This window comes from Haemaphysalis longicornis, unplaced genomic scaffold (genome assembly GCF_048455015.1).
Source record: "Haemaphysalis longicornis isolate Haplotype H1 unplaced genomic scaffold, Haemaphysalis longicornis Haplotype H1 scaffold_5, whole genome shotgun sequence".
Lineage (NCBI taxonomy): Eukaryota > Metazoa > Arthropoda > Arachnida > Ixodida > Ixodidae > Haemaphysalis > Haemaphysalis longicornis.
The window spans coordinates 64,614,294-64,632,050 of NW_027526385.1; the positions used below are offsets into that span (position 1 = coordinate 64,614,294).

The following is a 17,757-nucleotide window of genomic DNA, read 5'->3' on the forward strand; positions in this document are numbered from 1 at the left end:
CCTCAGGTTAACGAGCCATCACGATTTTGCTTGGCTTTGTGGTCGGTTTCTTGAAATGCATGAAGAATTACTTTGTGGTCGGTACACAGCGTTGATATTGTGCCTCTTGTGGGCTATCATTACGGTGGAAAGAAAGAGACTCGTAAAACAATGTGCGAAACCAGTCGTTTTATTATTTTGTCATTTGGGCGTAAATTTAAACAGACGAACAATCTGCATCTTATGAATTATCTAACTTGCTTCTTTGTTCAATATATGGCGTTGTGCCGCATTCAATGAGCGCCGAATGCACACCACACCACAATCCACTGCAACGTTACGCAGGCCAAATGATCTGGTGGTTCCTCTGAAACTGTTGTTATAAACGGCAACACCAGTTCCCATCGCTTCTGATAATTTAAAATAAACATGGAAAGTATACCCTTGAATCTGCGGTAAAACATCTGCCGATGTTTTACCGCAGAGTGCGTACACCAAGATTATATGCGTACACCAAGATTATATGCGCACTCCAACATTATATGAATTAGAGAACATAGCTTTGCGCAGAATTTTCATGTGGCGGGGGACTGATTGGGGCACATGTAATGTAGCAAAATCGGATGAGATGTTTTTGTTTGATTTTTCCGGAGTATGACTTCAGATTAGGCCTGCCTATGGGCAAAGTGATTGGCCTTCGTGGGTGGTGCCGTGGCCCGCACAATGTCAATCTTCAGGCCGGGTTATGCTAAGGGAAGAGCTCCACGTAGTAGGTACCATCTTACAGGGACGTAGCCAGAGGAGGAGTTTGGGGGCTCTAACCCCCTCCGATATATTCTCCAGGAGGGTGTGAGGGAGACTTACTGTTCCATCGGCAAAACTCCGCCATTCTAAACACCCATAACCCCCTCCGAAAAAAAAAATTCTGGTTAGTGCCCTGCCATCTTACCCCCATTGTGGCGTGTACACTTTTGTAGTTAATTGTCGGCAGATGTGTTGTCAGAGCTTTGGGCAATCCACTACGGAGAGGACAAAGTGGTGGACCGTCTACAGGGTAAAGTGAACGACGTCACTAACTCTTCGATTCGGCCCCGTGTTTAACAACTGCACCATCACACTGCTCAGCGACCTGCCTAATCAACCCGAGACTGGACCACGAGTGTCCTAATAAAACGGAACTTTTGGAAGCGACTCAAACGGCAATTCTTTAAGCCATGGAGGTTCAAAGATTGTACGTTAATTTCCGCTGCTATCCTGAACATTGCTGACTATGACAATGTGTTTGAGGGTGGCAGCTATGTTTGGGTAGACCGAATTCATACGGCAAGTTTGCTCAGTATTTTTGCTTTGCTCCGTACAAATGCCGCGGTTTAATGGTGTATATGTAATTGTATATTGGATAATCAAATGATACCAAATGTAAACAGGGGCTAAGATCAAGACGGGCATTGGGATATAGACAAGCTAAAGCAACAAACTTGGCTGGTCACAGTTGACTGTGTTATGTATAGAAAGGTTTACTCCCTTCTGTGGTGTAAAATGGTTAATGAGAATAGTAAAAGCGAGAGAGAGGCAGAGAAAAAGAGAGAACTAGAAATCGTTCAATTGAACAGGACAGATGTAAGGATACTGGATAAAAGGGCATAGCAGGTGGAGGCGTTTGCAGTATTAGACATCTTGTATTAGGTGAGAGTGTCGGGTCGCTGGCTATATTCCGAGCAAGACGCAGATTTACCTCTTTTCCTCTTAAAATTTCTTACCCTGTTCCTAATCCGTCACCCACGCGTTATCGTATGTTCCGCCTGTACACAGGAGCCCTTGAATTTTGACCCAGCAACCTAATAACTGTAGTCGCCTTAAAATTCTGCTTACCCATAACTGCCAACAGGGAGGGCTAATCTTCTTCTGTGATTTGAGAATGCGTGTGGAGGTTCAGTTTTGTTGGGCTCAGTCTACCGTTGCAGTGTGCACAATCTCGCGAAGGAAGCAAGAATTTAGCCTTTCTTTGTGAGTAGGTTGCGCTGGGACACAAACTCAGGGATAACTGCTTTTGCAGATACCAAGATTCGTATAGAGAGTACCCTTCGGGCAACTTTACTACTTCGCACAAAAGCGCTTAGGAAGACTTCAGAGGCAACATAAACAGCCATATCAAAATATTAAACCCTCGTGACTTTTTTGATCGCCCGTAGGTAGAAATTCGCAACTTGTTCCCGCTACGCTTTCTTCTGACAGCTTCTGGCCGCACTCTGTGTTTCCGCTAATCTACTTACACTGCGTTGTCACCAAATGAGCCAAGAATACCTGCATGACGGTCATCCAAAAAACATTCCTTCGATTTTTTTGCATATTGATGGCGCTCGTGCGCTCCATATTCATTGTTCTAGAGATGGCGCAAAGAACAGGATATGCGGTCAATAGAAGTTTCAATAAAGGAGCAATCGGTGAGGTTATCCCCATTTCTACGGAGCAGTGGGCGTGGCTTGTCAAGCTTAAAACGGTGTTGTGACTCGGTGCACGCTGCACAACAGTGAAATAAAGGAGTGCGGCACCAGCTATGACAGCTCATACGCAAACAACTCGCACGGCCATTATAATAAATGCTCCAGAGCCCAAGCTTCTTCATATCTTTTAGAAGACACCGATTTCCACTGCAGCCTAATTGAGATAATGAGAATGCAGCAAAGTTGGGCATGCCGAGGCTACTATTTATGTTGGCGTAATGAAACTCCCCGCGTCAAATTAAAGGGAAGTTTGTACAAGTACCTCGGTTTTCTGTCTTTGAAAGATCCAGTTTACTGCCGGCGTCTCTTCTACTAAGTGCATCGTCTATAAGGATTTGGGCCAAATCGGGCAGGTTCACCTGAAACAAAAATACCGTTATTTCAACCTTAAACCACAATCTTTCTGGTGTAAAATAAGAGCTCAGCACACGAAAGAATTGCCTGGTTATGCTCAGATTTGAAACTAGGCAGAAACGCAGGTTTTTTTATCTGTCTGTCTGTCTGTGACTCGATTCAGCCACCCAGCCAAAGTAAAATGAATGCTGCGCAATAATCTTATATACACACAGCCAAGTGTAAACGTGTAAGCCCGGTTTATATGTTCCTACTTGTCAGCATTGTTGAACAAGAACAAGGTACTACGCAAATATAAGGCATGAAATTAGTAGACAAGGGATATTTACAGTGTTCCTTTATTAAAATTCCTGAATGCTTGTTTTCACGATAGCAATTTATATTCTACATCTACTCCAGAAAATCTCCGCCTGCTGGTGCCCGCGCCACCTCCTGGCGGCATATGAGAAATCACGCAGCAACACCAACGAAAGGTTCCACAAGTCAGGTTCCACGTTCTGCTTGGAACGTACGTAGAGCACGGCAACGCGGTTTTATAAACATTAAAGTCGGCCGCCTCGATTCACGTGCATCTCCGCCGTACTGCACAGCTGGCATCGAGGAACCCGGTCTGTAGCAGTGGAACGCGGTAAATTCAAATCGCCTTGAGGAAACCCTTAGTGTGTTTACCTTGGAATGAGCACGACGGAACAGGAACAGCATGAGAGCTGAGCAGGAAAGCAAAGAGGGGCATTTTCTTGGCAAATGTCTAAAAAGACTATCGTCTTTTGACGGCATTTGTAACGAAAGAAGCAGATACGCAGCCACTTTTTTATTTTATGACCGCGAATCAAATAAAGTTGTGACGCTGCCAGGTCAGGGGGGAATACTAGGCAATAGGAATCATCCCAGGCGCTGTTTATAGAATCATGATTAATACAGAAGGAAGGCAAAAATAACCTTATTGCCTCAAAATTAAGAGTAACATCATAAAAAGCGTGGCAAAGAAACAGCGTTAATTGAGAGAAGCGGTGAACTTGCATAAAAAAGGGAAGCTTGCCCCCACGCGCAAAACTTGAATGGCGAAGCTGTTGTACGTAGGAATTGCTGGACACAGAGTTAAGTTTTAGTATCATTTTTTAGAGAGAGACACAGAGAGAATAACGGTTATGAAGACCAGCTATGTTAGCCGAGCCGTCGCGTTGGCTCGATACGCAAGATGAGAGAAGAAAAATAAAAAGGAAAATAAAAGTGAAAACGAAAATTTGTCTTTTGATGCACCAGAAATGTTCATTCACAAAATTCTGTTTACTTCTGTGCTCCGGAGAAATTCCAAGAGAGCTTTGGTTGCTCGTGTGGCCTCACCGGGACCCGACCAAGGACTCAAAACAGCCGTCAGCTCAAGTCCCACACCAAGCTGCCTGCATTTTATTTGCGTAGTTGCGGTGCTAGTAAACATCGCCATATGCGTCGAAGCGGTCGCCGTATTTTTCGCGGTGATTGGTGGACGCAAACTCATCCTCAGTCTAGTAGACTTCCACCAGCTCTTCGTCATCGACACGAGGCTGCGGTAGCGAGACCTGCCACTCGTCACGGGAAGAATTTGAACTCGGGAAGCCATCTCTGCAATTATGGATAATGGCTTCTAGAGAATGTGGTGGCCGCGGTGACCTCTCCCAAGTAGGGTTCCTTTGAATCTTTAGCATAAGTACTGCAGTATTTTATTTACATGCGCGGTACCGGTTGACGGCAGCGCTCGAGATTTTTTTTTTATTTTGCGAACACCACTGCCCGAACCAGGGACTCTGCGTTCGACGAGAGTCAAGCCCGTTTTACATGGGGCGAATTCGCAGTTGCGGCGCCGCCCGTGCGGCAAAACAATTTATTTTCCTATTTTCACTGCTGCGACATATTGCCAAATGCTAAGCGGCGTTCACAAGAGAAGTTCGACTCTTCCAAGCATTTGGAAATTCGCCACAGCAAGGAGAATAGATCGTTTTGGTTCACGAGCGGCGCCGCAGCTGCGAATTCGCAAGCGAAATTCGCCCCATGTAGAACGGGCTTCACGCGCTCACGACCGCTCCGCATTTTCTTGCGGTTTTTTTTTTTTTTTTTTTGCAGCGGCGAACTTGGGGTTTGTACAACAGCTCAGTTGTTAATGACCGCTCATGGTTGATTTGTTGACTTTTAAACTAGAATAATACAAGTGAAAGTCCTTAGCAAGGGGCACGATTAACTTCTATATAATGATGGCAAACAGCATATCTCGTACATTGAAATAATTCTTTCTTAACATTGAAAGCGTACCTTTGGTTCCCACGCTAAATCGGGCCTCATGAAAAATAGCTATCAGACAAAGTTGAAGGAACCGTGTTCCTGAAAGCGTTGGTAAAAAAACACACGCACGGCTGAAGTCTGGACCTTGTTGGACAAACTAGCCAGAACTTCAACCTTACATTGACGTCACAGGCAATGAGACCACCTGTTGTTTAAGCTAGCACTGCGCCGCGCTGCTTTGCCGCCCATTGGTGATGGTTCTGACCTGGGGATTCTGGCGTCGGAACTCGATGACAGCCTTCGCTTTGTTCCTCATTTCAATGACAGGATCCGACAAGAGCTTGTTGAGGACATTCACTAACAACCGAAGCAACCACGGCCAGCTGTACAGGTTCTCTGAAATGACCACGGAACACCGTTTGGTAGAAACGTACGCAATGGCAATTTAGTTGCATAGTTTTTTTTCACAGGAAATAATCTACCCCGGAGTAATCACACGGCTACAGCAAAAAACCCGTGGCTACATGTTTAAAAAAAACGCCCACTTTTTAATGTAAGATCCGGTATTTATCTCGATTTTGTTCAAACTGTGACACTTCGTTTCAAATGGAGAGGTTCATGCACAAAATAATCGAGCACACCGAACCCATTTTTTTTTTGTAGATTCCGGCTAGGTGCACAGGTATGGCACAAATCTGAAATATAAAATTGTTTCTGAAGCCTACCTCGGGACTATAGTATTCAGCCGCGGCGCTGCGTTTGCCGGCATCATAATGAAACAGCGGCTATTTGTATTTATTTCGTATTATGTAAAAAAGTTGGCTCCAATCCACGCCATGAAGGTGGTTGGAAAGCAAAACTGAAAACGACACCCACAACTATTACCCACGCCACGTCACGTGAATTCACACACGTGGCTCTATTATAAAGAGTAAAACCAGAGATTCTGCCTTCGGTTACCTAGAATTCGCAGGGGCGGCGTCCCGAACGCAGAAGCGTCGGCAACGGCCGGGCTATAGTGCCAGACGCCGCCGCTGTAGCCCGGACGTGCGTCGGCAGAAAGAAAACGGAGAGGAGCGTCATTTGATGGGTGAAACAGCTTAACTTAGCCATATTGATGTGCTAGATCGGGCCAAAACCACCGTGCGACACAAGCGCGGACACCGAGTAAATTCCGCTTAGTGGTACACTGATATAAACTAGTTAGTTTAGTATGTTTGAGAATGGTGAGAATGCCGAGGGAAATCTTATAATCGCTGTTGATCAGAACAAATTACTCCTTTCGCCTTTTCTAATACCTGTTAAAACACAACCGAACTGGTATTCCCCAATTTAGAAAACGGAGTCCCATTCGTGCAAGCAGTGCGCGAAAGGTAGTGTTTGTCTAGCGGCCACATGTCTGTATATGGTCTGTTTATCTTGTTTCCCCCCATCTCCCCCCCTGCAAACCATTCCTTAACGTATCTTTGCCGTACGACCACTTAATTCCGTCGTGTGCGGGTTACCCAGGATGTTTTGTCGAACAATTTATTGAAGCCGTACAAAGGGAGCGCGCAATGGACGCGAAGCTGCGCCAGAATAGGCCCAAAAAAACCGTCGCTAAAGCAGATGACAAAGGCGGGTCGCGCCGACGGGTCCGCCGGTGTGAGCACGCGGGGAACGCTGGGTAAATTCGCCGCGCCATCTAGACTTTCCTCCGTGAGTGATAACCGGCCTGACCCTCCGCAGACGCGTTGGGAGTATCTTGTCCCGCTCGCCACGAAAGAACCGTTGGCTGGTAGAGGTAGAAAGCTTTGCTTTAAAAAATGTGCCTGTGTCAGGACCTCCCGGTGTTTCCCACAACTGCGCCAAACTAATCAATAATTTACATTACCTGTTATGTACGGTGGCCAGAGTACGAAAGCGAGTAAAACAATCCGCTTTATAGTACAAGAGCGGATTGGCGTAGGGAGCTGACAAAACTTCACCCTGTAAAATTCGTCGCTGAGGCGGGTGCTCCGGTCGCTGTTTCTATAACTGGTGCAACACACACCCACACATTTTATCACCTTGATAGCGGGAGTAGTTGTAGACCCGGCCCATTGCACGAGCATGGGCTACGTGCCTAGACTCAATGTTTGGTTCATCTAAAGTTATCGCTGAGTGTAGGGCGAACACAATTGTCACGTGCAAATTCAATGAACTTGGCTAATGAAGACAACTGCCGTCCAAAGCTCAGAGTTTCATGCACTTATTCTCTATCGGCTGTTACATCAACACTGCAACCCATAATACCCAAACACACGGTCAGGAGGATTTGCAAGTGATGGAGACATTCACCTGTAAAGCCTGACGATCTATCCAGAAGTTTCCATTTACTGTGCGGTCTACGTATACATACCCATTCAGCCGCCTATTTTTCGCGGATAACACACGTAATGAGGCGCAAAGGTCTCGCAGTTTTATTTTTAATTGGTTATAGAACATGTTCGCTTTCAGATAACACGCTAGTGACCTGGTAGAATGTGATTATTGTTTAAGAATATGATCAATGATTAGGCTGTGTCTATAAGCCACGAAGAAGGAACGTGGCTGCCTGCGTGCATCTATGTTTTGTTTTTTCCAGGAAAAAGCTTCTTCAAAATTAAACTTTGTGGAAGTCATTTTCAAGTCCTACACGAGCTCGAAAGCAGTGTGGGCAAGTTCTGGAGCGCTTGTAGTGGGAGGCCCACGCATACCCCAAATCCCAGATTAGCGCTTGTCCCGTCTCCTTGCTTGTGTACTGTCGTTGGTTTTTTACGCTAAACACATTTTTAAGTATCATGAACCAACTAGCCCCACAAATAGTTTTGTTAAATTACCCCTAAAGCAATAGCGCATATGTGCTGGCGCGGGCGAAACAAATCATGTGTATTGTAGCGTAAGCTACACTGGCCGAGGTTGAGCAGTTTCGCGGGGACCTTGAAGGGCCGTGCTGCGAAAGCGCCAGGAGCATTGAATTGGCTTGGCTTGGCTTGGCTTCAACTCGATTGAATTGGATTGGATTGGGATTTAATTGGATTGAATTAAATGGTATTGTAGTGGATCGCAATAGGAGTACGGGTGTGTAGAGAATTCGGTCTGCACATTTGCCGGTCTGCGTATTCCAGAGGAGTGACGTCATAGCCGCGGCACACGCACTGGCGCCGGCTCGTGCTCATCTGTGCGCCTCCGTTGCGCAGTAGCCAAGTCTGATGGTGCGCGGGAGCCGCTTTATAGCCATTTCACGTGGCTCCTTAAGAGCCGTGCTGTGCATGCGCGAGGAGCAGTGACTGTCCTGGACAGAACCGGACTGGACTGGACTGGACTGGACTGAACTGAACTGAACTGAACTGAACTGAACTGAACTGAACTGAACTGAACTGGACTGGATTCTATTGGATTGGATTGGAAATCGTTTTAGCAGCAGTAAGCATGATAATCAAGCTAATCCTACACAACCAGGAAAGCTAAAAAGAACCAGCTGAACATTAGCTCACGCTACGTATATCCTGGCATGGCCGAGCTAACCACTGCTAATTTTTTAAGCTTCAGCCAGAGTCCTTCAATGCTTCTCTGGTCATGAAACTTCCGGCCAAGTTTCGTACGGGCACAAAGGCTACCGCGAGGGGCGCCACCGCAGATCGGAGGGCATCGGGCGGCCGCCGCTGCTCTGTAGCCAGACCGGCAGGCAGGAACGCAGCAGCAGCATGCCCGTTCGCTCCAAATTTTTTCGCCACTCACAAAATGATAAGTCCATTTGAGCGGCCCATGACACGTAAAGCGAAAGCGCGCTGCTGATAAGGTGGCGAGCGTCTGTTGTATCTTACTCCGTGGTCCATTCCCTGCCAAATGCGCTCTGACAATGCCCCTGGCTGCCCTCCGTTCAACACCAGCGCCGCGGCGCGGCCTCCTTGGGCAGTGCACAAAGCTCTCGCATAGCGTGACGGCGCAGTTGCATGATCAGAAAGGCACTGAAGGACTCTGCTTCAGCGGATCCCCAAAAATTCATTGAGGCGTCAATGAGATAAACGCATCAAATTGTTTTCTTCATGTGTTTTGTGTTTCGGGGTAGAAGAACTACAACCATTGGATGCGGTACTGAACATGTATTTAGTTACCCATTTTGTTTCTTCTTTGCAATATTTTCTTGGAAACGAGATAACCATACGCCCAATATGTACTTAGTGATACCGCAGTTTCTCAGTGGTTCACACATGACTGAATGATGCACAAAATTCCGGTTTCATTCGTCTGCCACCCATGTGCTATTCTGGCAGAACCAAAAGGCACAAACACCGTTTTATGGTTTAGGCTTCCGCTTAAGCTAATGATGACTGCTGTTATCCGCCAACAATAACCAGTGTGTCGATGGCGAGCGTCAGCAGCGTATGTCCTCCACAAATCAACCGCGAGTTTCCTGTTATCAATCGGCAATAAGGCATGCCAAATAACCACGAACCACAATATGCAGGTTTCTATATAAAAAGCTGCAGTTAGCAGCAGCAAGGTTTCAGCTTTTAAGCCAAGTATGGCGCCAAATTCAAACATTTACCTTTTCCACCTTTGCCGTCCTATTAGTGTACGACCCTGTGCTGCACTGTTAGCAATGCCCTCTTTGCCTATCAATACACAGATCTACCACATGTGAATTGGTCCTGCCAATAAAAACCTTACAAACACTTAAGAGCATTCCGTTTGATTTTAAAGAGAGAGAGAAAATGACATTTATTTGTGTCCGGCGTGCAGGGGCGGGTCAGGCCACGCAGGGCTTCACCGCCCCCTATCGGGAGGCTAGACGTCGGGGAACTCTAGGCCAGTGCTCCAGCTTTGGCTACTTGGCGAGCCCGCTTCCTCCCGCTAGGGGATGGAGGGTCTCCCGTTCGCGCCTGCTGGGCAAGGGCGTCCTCGAGCCGCTGGACGGCGATGAGCTGTTCCTTCGGGTTGGAGGAACTAACGTAGTCCACCATGTCCGGTGGCAGTGGGTCCGACACTGCACTGTAGTCACTCGCACCACACCCCCACATAATGTGGGCCAGAGTTGCAGGTTCGTCCGCGCACACACTGCACAGCACTTCCCCGTAGAGTTCGGGACACATGTGTCGAGCCAGGGCCGGTGTGAGGACTGTCCTCGTCTGCAATTGTCGTAGCAGCACCCCCTCTCTTCTGTTCAATCTTGGGTGGGGCGGGGGTAGTTGCGCCCTTTCCACTCTATGCCAGGCCAGGACCTCGCTGTAGTTGAGAATGGGCTCCATGTCAGGGGCGCTCTCCACCGCAATCTGAGAGGCGAGGCGGTGGGGCGCCGCACGGCGCGCGAGCTCTCGTGCGACGGCGTCCGCCTTCTCGTTGCGGTTGGCAACACCCCCGGCGATGGGTCCTACATGAGCCGGGAACCACCTTATGTGCGTTGTGGTCTCTTTGTGCTTGGGGAGGATGCGGGCTGCCACCATTCCCACCTTGCCTCTGGAGTAGTTGGTGATTGCCATTTGCGAGTCGCTCAGTACAGTTCGGGCCTCGTCGCCGCCGCACAGAGCTAGGGCGATAGCGGCCTCTTCCGCCTGCTCGGCATTGGTGGCTTGGAGGCTGCACGCGTTGACTGTGTTTCCGTCCGCAGCGCGAATTACCACTGCTACGAAGTGCTGTGGTCTTTCCGGCATCTGAGCGACGTCGACGTACATAGCCGTGCGGTCATTTTCGTAGGTCTCGGTCAGCGCTCTGGCCCTGGCCTGTCTGCGCTCTTTGTCCCTCTGCGGATGCATGTTGCGCGGGAGCGGCGAGATCACCAGCTGTCTACTAATGATAGCCGGCAGCTTCTTTCTTTGCATGTTAGCCTCTTCCTCTTCTCTAGTTGTTGTCGGGCTGAGGCCCGCACGCTGTAGAATCTTCCGGCCAGTCCTGGTGTTCTGTAGTCGTTGTATCTGCGCTGTACGCTGAGCCTCGCATATCTCTTCGAGAGTATTATGGACTCCCAAGGACGCCAAGGCCTGGTTGCTAGTACATGGCAGGAGTCCAAGAGCCGTTCTGTAGGCTTTCCTTATGGCTGCGTTAATCCTATCCCGCTCGTACTGCAGCCATCGGTGGAAAGAGCCCACGTACGATACGTGGCTCACCACAAACGACTGCAGTAGTCGCAGGAGGTTGGCTTCCCGCATGCCGTCACGCCGCGTCGAAATTCTCTTTATGAGGCGGGTGGTGATGCCTATTTTCGTTAGCAGCTTTTCGAGCGCCGTGTGATTACCGTTGCCTGCGTCCATGTGTAGGCCTAATATTCTGATGGTATTGACGTGCGGGATGGTGGTTCCGTCTTTGGTGTAGAGGTTGATGTTTCTGTGTGCTTCTTGTTCTCCCTTCTTTCTTCGGTGGCCAGAGGGTGGTATGATCAACAGCTCCGATTTTTGAGGTGAGCAGTGTAGCCCCGTGCCGTGGAGGCTGGTTTCGACGGTATGTATTGCCTGCTGCAACGTCTCCTCGATGTGTCCGTCCGAGCCTCCTGTTACCCACAGCGTCAGGTCGTCTGCATATATGGTGTGTCGTAGGTCCGGCAGCTGGGCTAGCCTTTCGGCCACCGGTATCATTACTAAGTTGAATAGTAGTGGGGAGATGACCGACCCCTGTGGCGTGCCTATGCTGCCCAGCTTTCGGTCTTCGAACTGTAATTGCCCTATTTGGATGCTGGACGTCCTGTGTGACAGGAAGGCTCGTATGTAGTTATACGTCCGCTTTCCTAGACCAAGTCTGTTGACCTGTTCCAGGATGGCGGAGTGACGGACGTTATCGAAGGCGCTTTTCAAGTCTAAGCCTAGGATCGCCTTGCAGTCAACTTTGCTGGGAGTTTCGAGCATGTCATGTTTCAGGAGAAGCATTGCGTCCTGTGTGCAGAGCTTTGGTCTAAATCCCAGCATGGTGTCGGGGTATATGTCGTTCTCTTCCAGGTAGTCTTGCCACCGATTGTTCAGGACATGTTCCAGCACCTTCCCTGCACATGATGTAAGGGAGATAGGTCGTAAGTTCTGTATGCTGGCTGCCTTGTTCGGTTTTGGGATCAGTATTGTACGGGCTGTCTTCCATTGTTTTGGGAGCTCACCCGAGCGCCAGCATTTGTTGTAGTACATCGTTAGGGCTTTGATTGCCGTCTCGTTCATGTTTCTTAGAATCTTGTTGCTTATGGCGTCCGGACCAGCAGCCGATCTGCAGTTCAGTTCCTGCGCCGCTCTGCGGACCTCCCATTCTTCTATGTCTTTATCGAGTTCGGGGTTTGCCGTTCCTCTATAATGTGGGTGGTCAGTGGTAGGGGTGGCAGGCAGGTATTGTTCATTGAGTAGCTTGGCAAGCTTTTCAGTACCGTGCGTCTTGGTTGCCTTGTAGACGATCTGGGCAAGTCTGTGATGTTGATATGCCTTGCTTTGCGTCTCGTCTTGCAGGTGCCGGAGGAGCTTCCACGTCTTGCTGGCGTGCGGCTGTCTGTCGGCCTCGTTGCATATGGCGTGCCATTGTTGAGCGCATAGCTGGCGAATGTACTTCTCGATATCTCGGCCGAGGTGCGCTATGCGCTTGCGCAGGCTTCGTAGATGTCGGGGTCTCTTCCATCGTCTTTGCAGGGATCCTCTGGCCTCGATCATATAGGCCAGTTTTGGGTCCATGACATGGATCTGTTCGTCGGTTTCAATCTCCTTTGTGACTTGTTTGCTGGCCTCCACCATCTTCGTGGTCCATTGCTCGATATCTTCGATGGTCGAGTCGGTGTCGATTCGGCGGAAGGCATTCCAATCGGTTAACCTGTGCTTGTGTGTATTCTTGTTGGTCCTTGCGTCCGCCCCCCTGATGGGGACCTCCACTTCTATGATGTAATGGTCGCTCCCGAGACTATGCCCCGTGTTTCGCCACTTGGACGCCTTGCCGCTGGGGAGACGCACAAAGGCGAGGTCGGGGTTGGTGTCTCGGGCGGTGGAGGTACCGATGCGGGACGGTTGCTGTGGATCTGTGATGAGCTCGAACCCGGTCTCTTCGGCTTCCTCGAGCAGATTTTTACCCTTAGCCGAGGTGAGCCCGTATCCGAGCTCCTTGTGCTGTGCGTTGAAGTCTCCGGCTATTATTGTTGGGTTGTTTCCAACCTGTCGCAACGTCTTGTGGAACATCGCTTTGAACCGTTGACTTCGGTGTTGTGGATTGCTATACACGTTAATGGCGTAGACTGTTGTCTGCTTCTTTTTGCCGACCACCACCTCGGTCGCACACATCTCTAGGGCGGTGTCTTGGCCGAGGAAGCGGTCGTGTGGGATGATTGTTAGATCCTTCCTGACAAACGTGCACACTCCCTGCGCGGCACCCTTGGAGCTGGTTCTCGTACTGGGAGGTGTTGCGTGCGTTCTGTATCCGGGGAGTGTTGGCTTCTTTTCCAGGTGTGTTTCTTGGACCATTATTATGTCTGGTGGGGGGTCCGCGGCTTGCACGTGTTGTTGCAGTAGTGCCAGTCGGCATCGGAGGCCATTGGCATTCCAGTGCCAGACTTTGAGTGTGGTACGGGTCTTCTTAGCAATGATGTTGTTGTTGTTGGGTCGTGTCTCCGGCGGCGTTGTGGCCAGTCACGTTTGTACTTGGCGCCCCTAGCTTCTCGTATAGGTATTGCTCCAGTCTGGCGATTGGGTCTCGAAACTGGGCCTTGGTTTCGTCCAGGCTGACTTTGATTTCTCCGTACTGTGCCACAAGCTTGTCTATTTGCGCTCCTTGCTTGTCGAGTCGAGCTTCAATTCTCTCGATTCTTCTGGTGTTGTGGCTGAGTCTCACCGAGAAGCCGATGTGGTTCAGCTTTTCCGGGTCTTCGGCTATAACTGGCCTTGGCGTCGGGGAGTATGTGTTCTGGTCGGTTTCAATGATTTCGCCGTCTTCCCTTTCCTCCGTCTCTGTTTCCTCATTGTTACCGCCTGCAGTGTTGTGATTGACGTCTACTTCTGTTGGTGGGAGTGCAGTAGGTGCCGTGACTGCTACGTTTGCCGTCGTTGTTAGCCACATCTCGTGAGGAGTCTTTGGCGGTGCTGCCATGTTGCACCTTCCCGTGACGAAGATTTCTTGGAGTTGCTTGGTTAGCTTGGCGATGGTTTCCTGTTGGTCTTTGACCATCTTCTCTAGAGCTTGTATTCTGTCGTTGTCTCCTCGGCTGGGTGAGCGCAGGCCACTTTGGCCGGTCTGCTGCTTGGCTCCGCCTCCATTGGCGGCTGCTACTCGGACCCATGTCACACCTGCGGCGGCGGTCGCTGCCGGCGATCCCGCTGTCTTGGCACCTCTTGTTTTACTGCTCGATTTCTCGCGGCTGGCGCCGCGCGATGAAGGATGACGTATTCTCTTGCCAGCGCTTGGTAGTTCTGGGAATTCGTCTTTCCTCGATAGTCTCGTCTTTAATTCTGACGATGGGCGAGACTCCCCGACGGCGTTTGCAGCGGTCTTTGCGTTTTTGGCCTCCCACTGGCGTTTCTTGACTTGAAACGGCGTTTTGTATCGGTTCCTGCAGTTCTTGTCACCGGTTGGGTGTTGGCCTCCGCATAGTTTGCAGTGTGGTTGACATGTCTTTTCGTGGTCTTGGTCCGGATCGGCTTTTCCGCAGCCGAAGCAGACCTTGAGGTTGGGCGTGGGGCAAACATCCCTGCGATGTCCTACTTGGCCGCAGTGCTTGCACACCTCCCTGTGTTGCTTATAAATTGTACACTTGATCATTACTCCGGCGTATCTGACGTGGGTTGGTACCCGGTCGCCTTGGAACAGGACTATGACTGCTTCGGATGTACCGATGCGATGTGCTCCGAGGACCGTCGAATTGTAGCTACATTTGAGATATGCGTTGATGTCTTCTTCTGTGTCTTCTACGGGGATATTGTGTATAACTCCCCTTACCGTGTTGTCCGGTGCCGTGCCGTAGGCGTAGACTTCGAAAGTTTGTGCGTCCAGTTCGATTCTTCGGATATCCGCGTATCGATTGGCTCTCTCTTCGCTAGGAGTGCTGACCACGATGATATTTTGTGCGGCGTTGGGGTAAGCCGTGTCTTCTGCCGCTGCATCTTGTAGGTCCATGCCTGCCGCCCTTGCGATGGCCCGCATGAGGTTGGTAGGCTTAACTTTTCCCACTGTGAGTCCGCCTCGTGGTCTGATCACCACCTTGTTCTCGTCTCTAGCCATGTCGCGCGGCATGCGGGCTGCTTTCTCGGTTGCATTGTTGACTTTCCGAGCGAATTGTGCTCGGGTGAGCGTTGTGGTGGGCCTACCTTGGCCCGTAGTGGTCTCCGACGACTTGTGGGGTTGATATGATGTTCCCGTGCCGTTGTCGCTGTTGTTGTTGGTTGCCTGCCGGCCACGACCGTACCGCACTTGTAGCCAGCCCGCTCTCGCCTTCGGTGTTTCCTCGTCCTCTACGGACCCGTGGACTGCGATTGCCATTCTTCCGTCCTGGATGCTCAGCTCGGGGCCGGGTTCCAGGGCAGGGGTGGTATCCATTTCTGCTTGCACGTTCATGGTCAAGGACGCTATTGCGTAACCGCCGCTGGCCAGCTAACCCTTGATTTAGGGTTAGCGTGGCGGCCACCGCTTCGAAAGTTTCCGAGCTCGTAAAATGAGACACAATGGCTTGCCTGAAGAAAATTTGTTCTCCCGGTGATCACGCTGATAATGTCTGTCGACCAGTACTGGTTTTGTGGCCTTGCATCAACTTGATGCGTCAGAGGACGAGTACTTCGCGGAGCCGATGTGAATCTCGCCCGCATAGGCTGGCCCCCTGGTGGACTTTTATTTTAAAATTGCGAACGAGGAGCAGTGGGAGGCCACGCTGCTCAGCAAATACCCTCTGACCCAGGCCTCGCTAGCTCAGGTGGCTGGAGACACTGCAGAGCACTATATAAATACTGTCGTCACTGGAGGGCACTGAAAAGGGCGTGAAAACGAACCCACCCATGGCAACAACAGTTTTTTTCTGATGTGATCTGGAGCCCTTTTGGTATGTTTTACTACTAGTTTCTTGCCATGAGTCGCAACACTATCTGCCCAAGCTACGCTCAATTAAAAAGTTGAATCTCTGTATACTGGCAGAATAAAAGGAGTTGCAACTTACGACAAGCGTGGTAGGCGAACCCGTTCATGAATTTTGGGAAGACAGTTACGGCCGTCTCGAAGAGAGGGTTGGCCGGGTTTCTTTGCACCCCGGTGTCGATGCCGAAAGCAGCCTTGGAAATGACGTCGAATGTGAATCGCTCGCACAGCATGGAGATATTTACTTCAGCACCGCCGTTGGAACAGGTGTGTAGAACATCTATGAACTCGTTTTGGCAGTCCCATAGGGAAGGCATCACCTGAGGAAAAACATGTTATGCAGCGCATGCCGGGTTTGTTAGCGTCCCAAAATAAACATAAAGATTCAACGTACAGGCTAAGAGCAAAATTGGCTGAGTATACGTGAATTTTTTGGCAATATCGTGAAATGTTCAAGGCTATTCCATCCTCGGAAGGTGGATGACCGGCGGAACTGTAAAGTCACTGTCATTAATTAATGACTATCGGAGTGACTTGCCACAATCATATACACTGATAGGTGTACTTTCAACTGCAGGCGCAATTTTGTGTTATATTCGAACCGATGGACGTGCGCGGCTGGGTGGTCGGTTGTGCTTGGTCGGTGGGGCACAGCTATACAATGTCCCCAATACAAAACGCGTAAAAATCTCGCTTTTCGATTTCGACAAATCTTCATTCAGTTCACCGAATACAATCCCCATGGTAAGGCCACGTAACAAAACCGACGTCACAGGAAATTTCAACCGTTGCTAAGGGCTACCGAAGGCGAAACTGTTTATGCCCGATTGAAAGCCTAATACGCCTTGCTTTCTTCCGTTGTTTTATGAGGTACCTGCCGCTACAAGCCCCTGCAGCACCCTTCTTGGGTCCTCCGGGTCGTCGCTTCCCCCGGGACAAGTGAGTCCTGTAATGAATCCCTCTGATCAACCTCTGCCGGATGACATGGATGGCGTGTCAGAACTTACCGACTCTGCCTCCGAAACTGTCATCTACGCTAATGACTCCACTTCGTTAGCTGAGCAAACGGAGCCTTTTCAGCCTGTGCAAACCCCGAAGCGCCGCCGTGCCTCTAAAGATTCATACAGGCCACTTGATCTCAGCACAATCCCGAACCCCTTACGACATGGCGTCGTCGTAGTCATTAAGCCAGTTGATGCCTCCAAAATCATTACGCGGTACAATCCCCTTGCTGTCAAAGACGGTTGATTGATTGTAGGGTCTAACGCGCCGACGCAACGCAGGCGATGAGGCGCGCCGTAGTGGAGGGCTCCGGATTAATTTCGACCACCTGGGGATCTTTAACGTGCGCCGATATCTCGTACACACTGGCGTTTTTGCTTTTCGCCTCCATCAGAAAAGCGGCCGCCGCAGCCGGGAATCGAACCCGTGACCTCGTGCTCAGCAGCGCAACGCCTTAGCCACTGAGCCACCGCGGCGGGTGCTGTCAAAGACGGATTGGAATCTCTGGCTCCAAATGGCGTGCTGCAAATGCGTCCAAACTATCACCTCAACCTTCTCGCGATTGACACACGCAGTGCCGACGCCCCCGAGCGTCTCTTGCAAATCTCTTCTATTGCTGGAATTTCCGTGAAGGCATACGAGCCACGGCCCAGCA

General features: G+C 50.0%; 1 protein-coding gene across 1 annotated transcript in view; it reads right to left on the reverse strand.

The window, feature by feature from the left end:
* LOC144139716 (cytochrome P450 3A19-like) overlaps positions 1–17,131 on the reverse strand; it is a 30,491-nt gene extending 13,360 nt beyond the window's left edge. Inside the window, exons 1-4 of the mRNA XM_077671998.1 lie at positions 17,108–17,131; positions 16,183–16,420; positions 5,359–5,489; positions 2,746–2,842 (exon numbers count right to left, since the gene is read on the reverse strand). Coding sequence (XP_077528124.1) covers positions 2,746–2,842; positions 5,359–5,489; positions 16,183–16,420; positions 17,108–17,131 — 490 coding nt within the window. The remainder of the gene's footprint in view (positions 1–2,745; positions 2,843–5,358; positions 5,490–16,182; positions 16,421–17,107) is intronic.
* Positions 17,132–17,757: the final 626 nt, after the last annotated feature.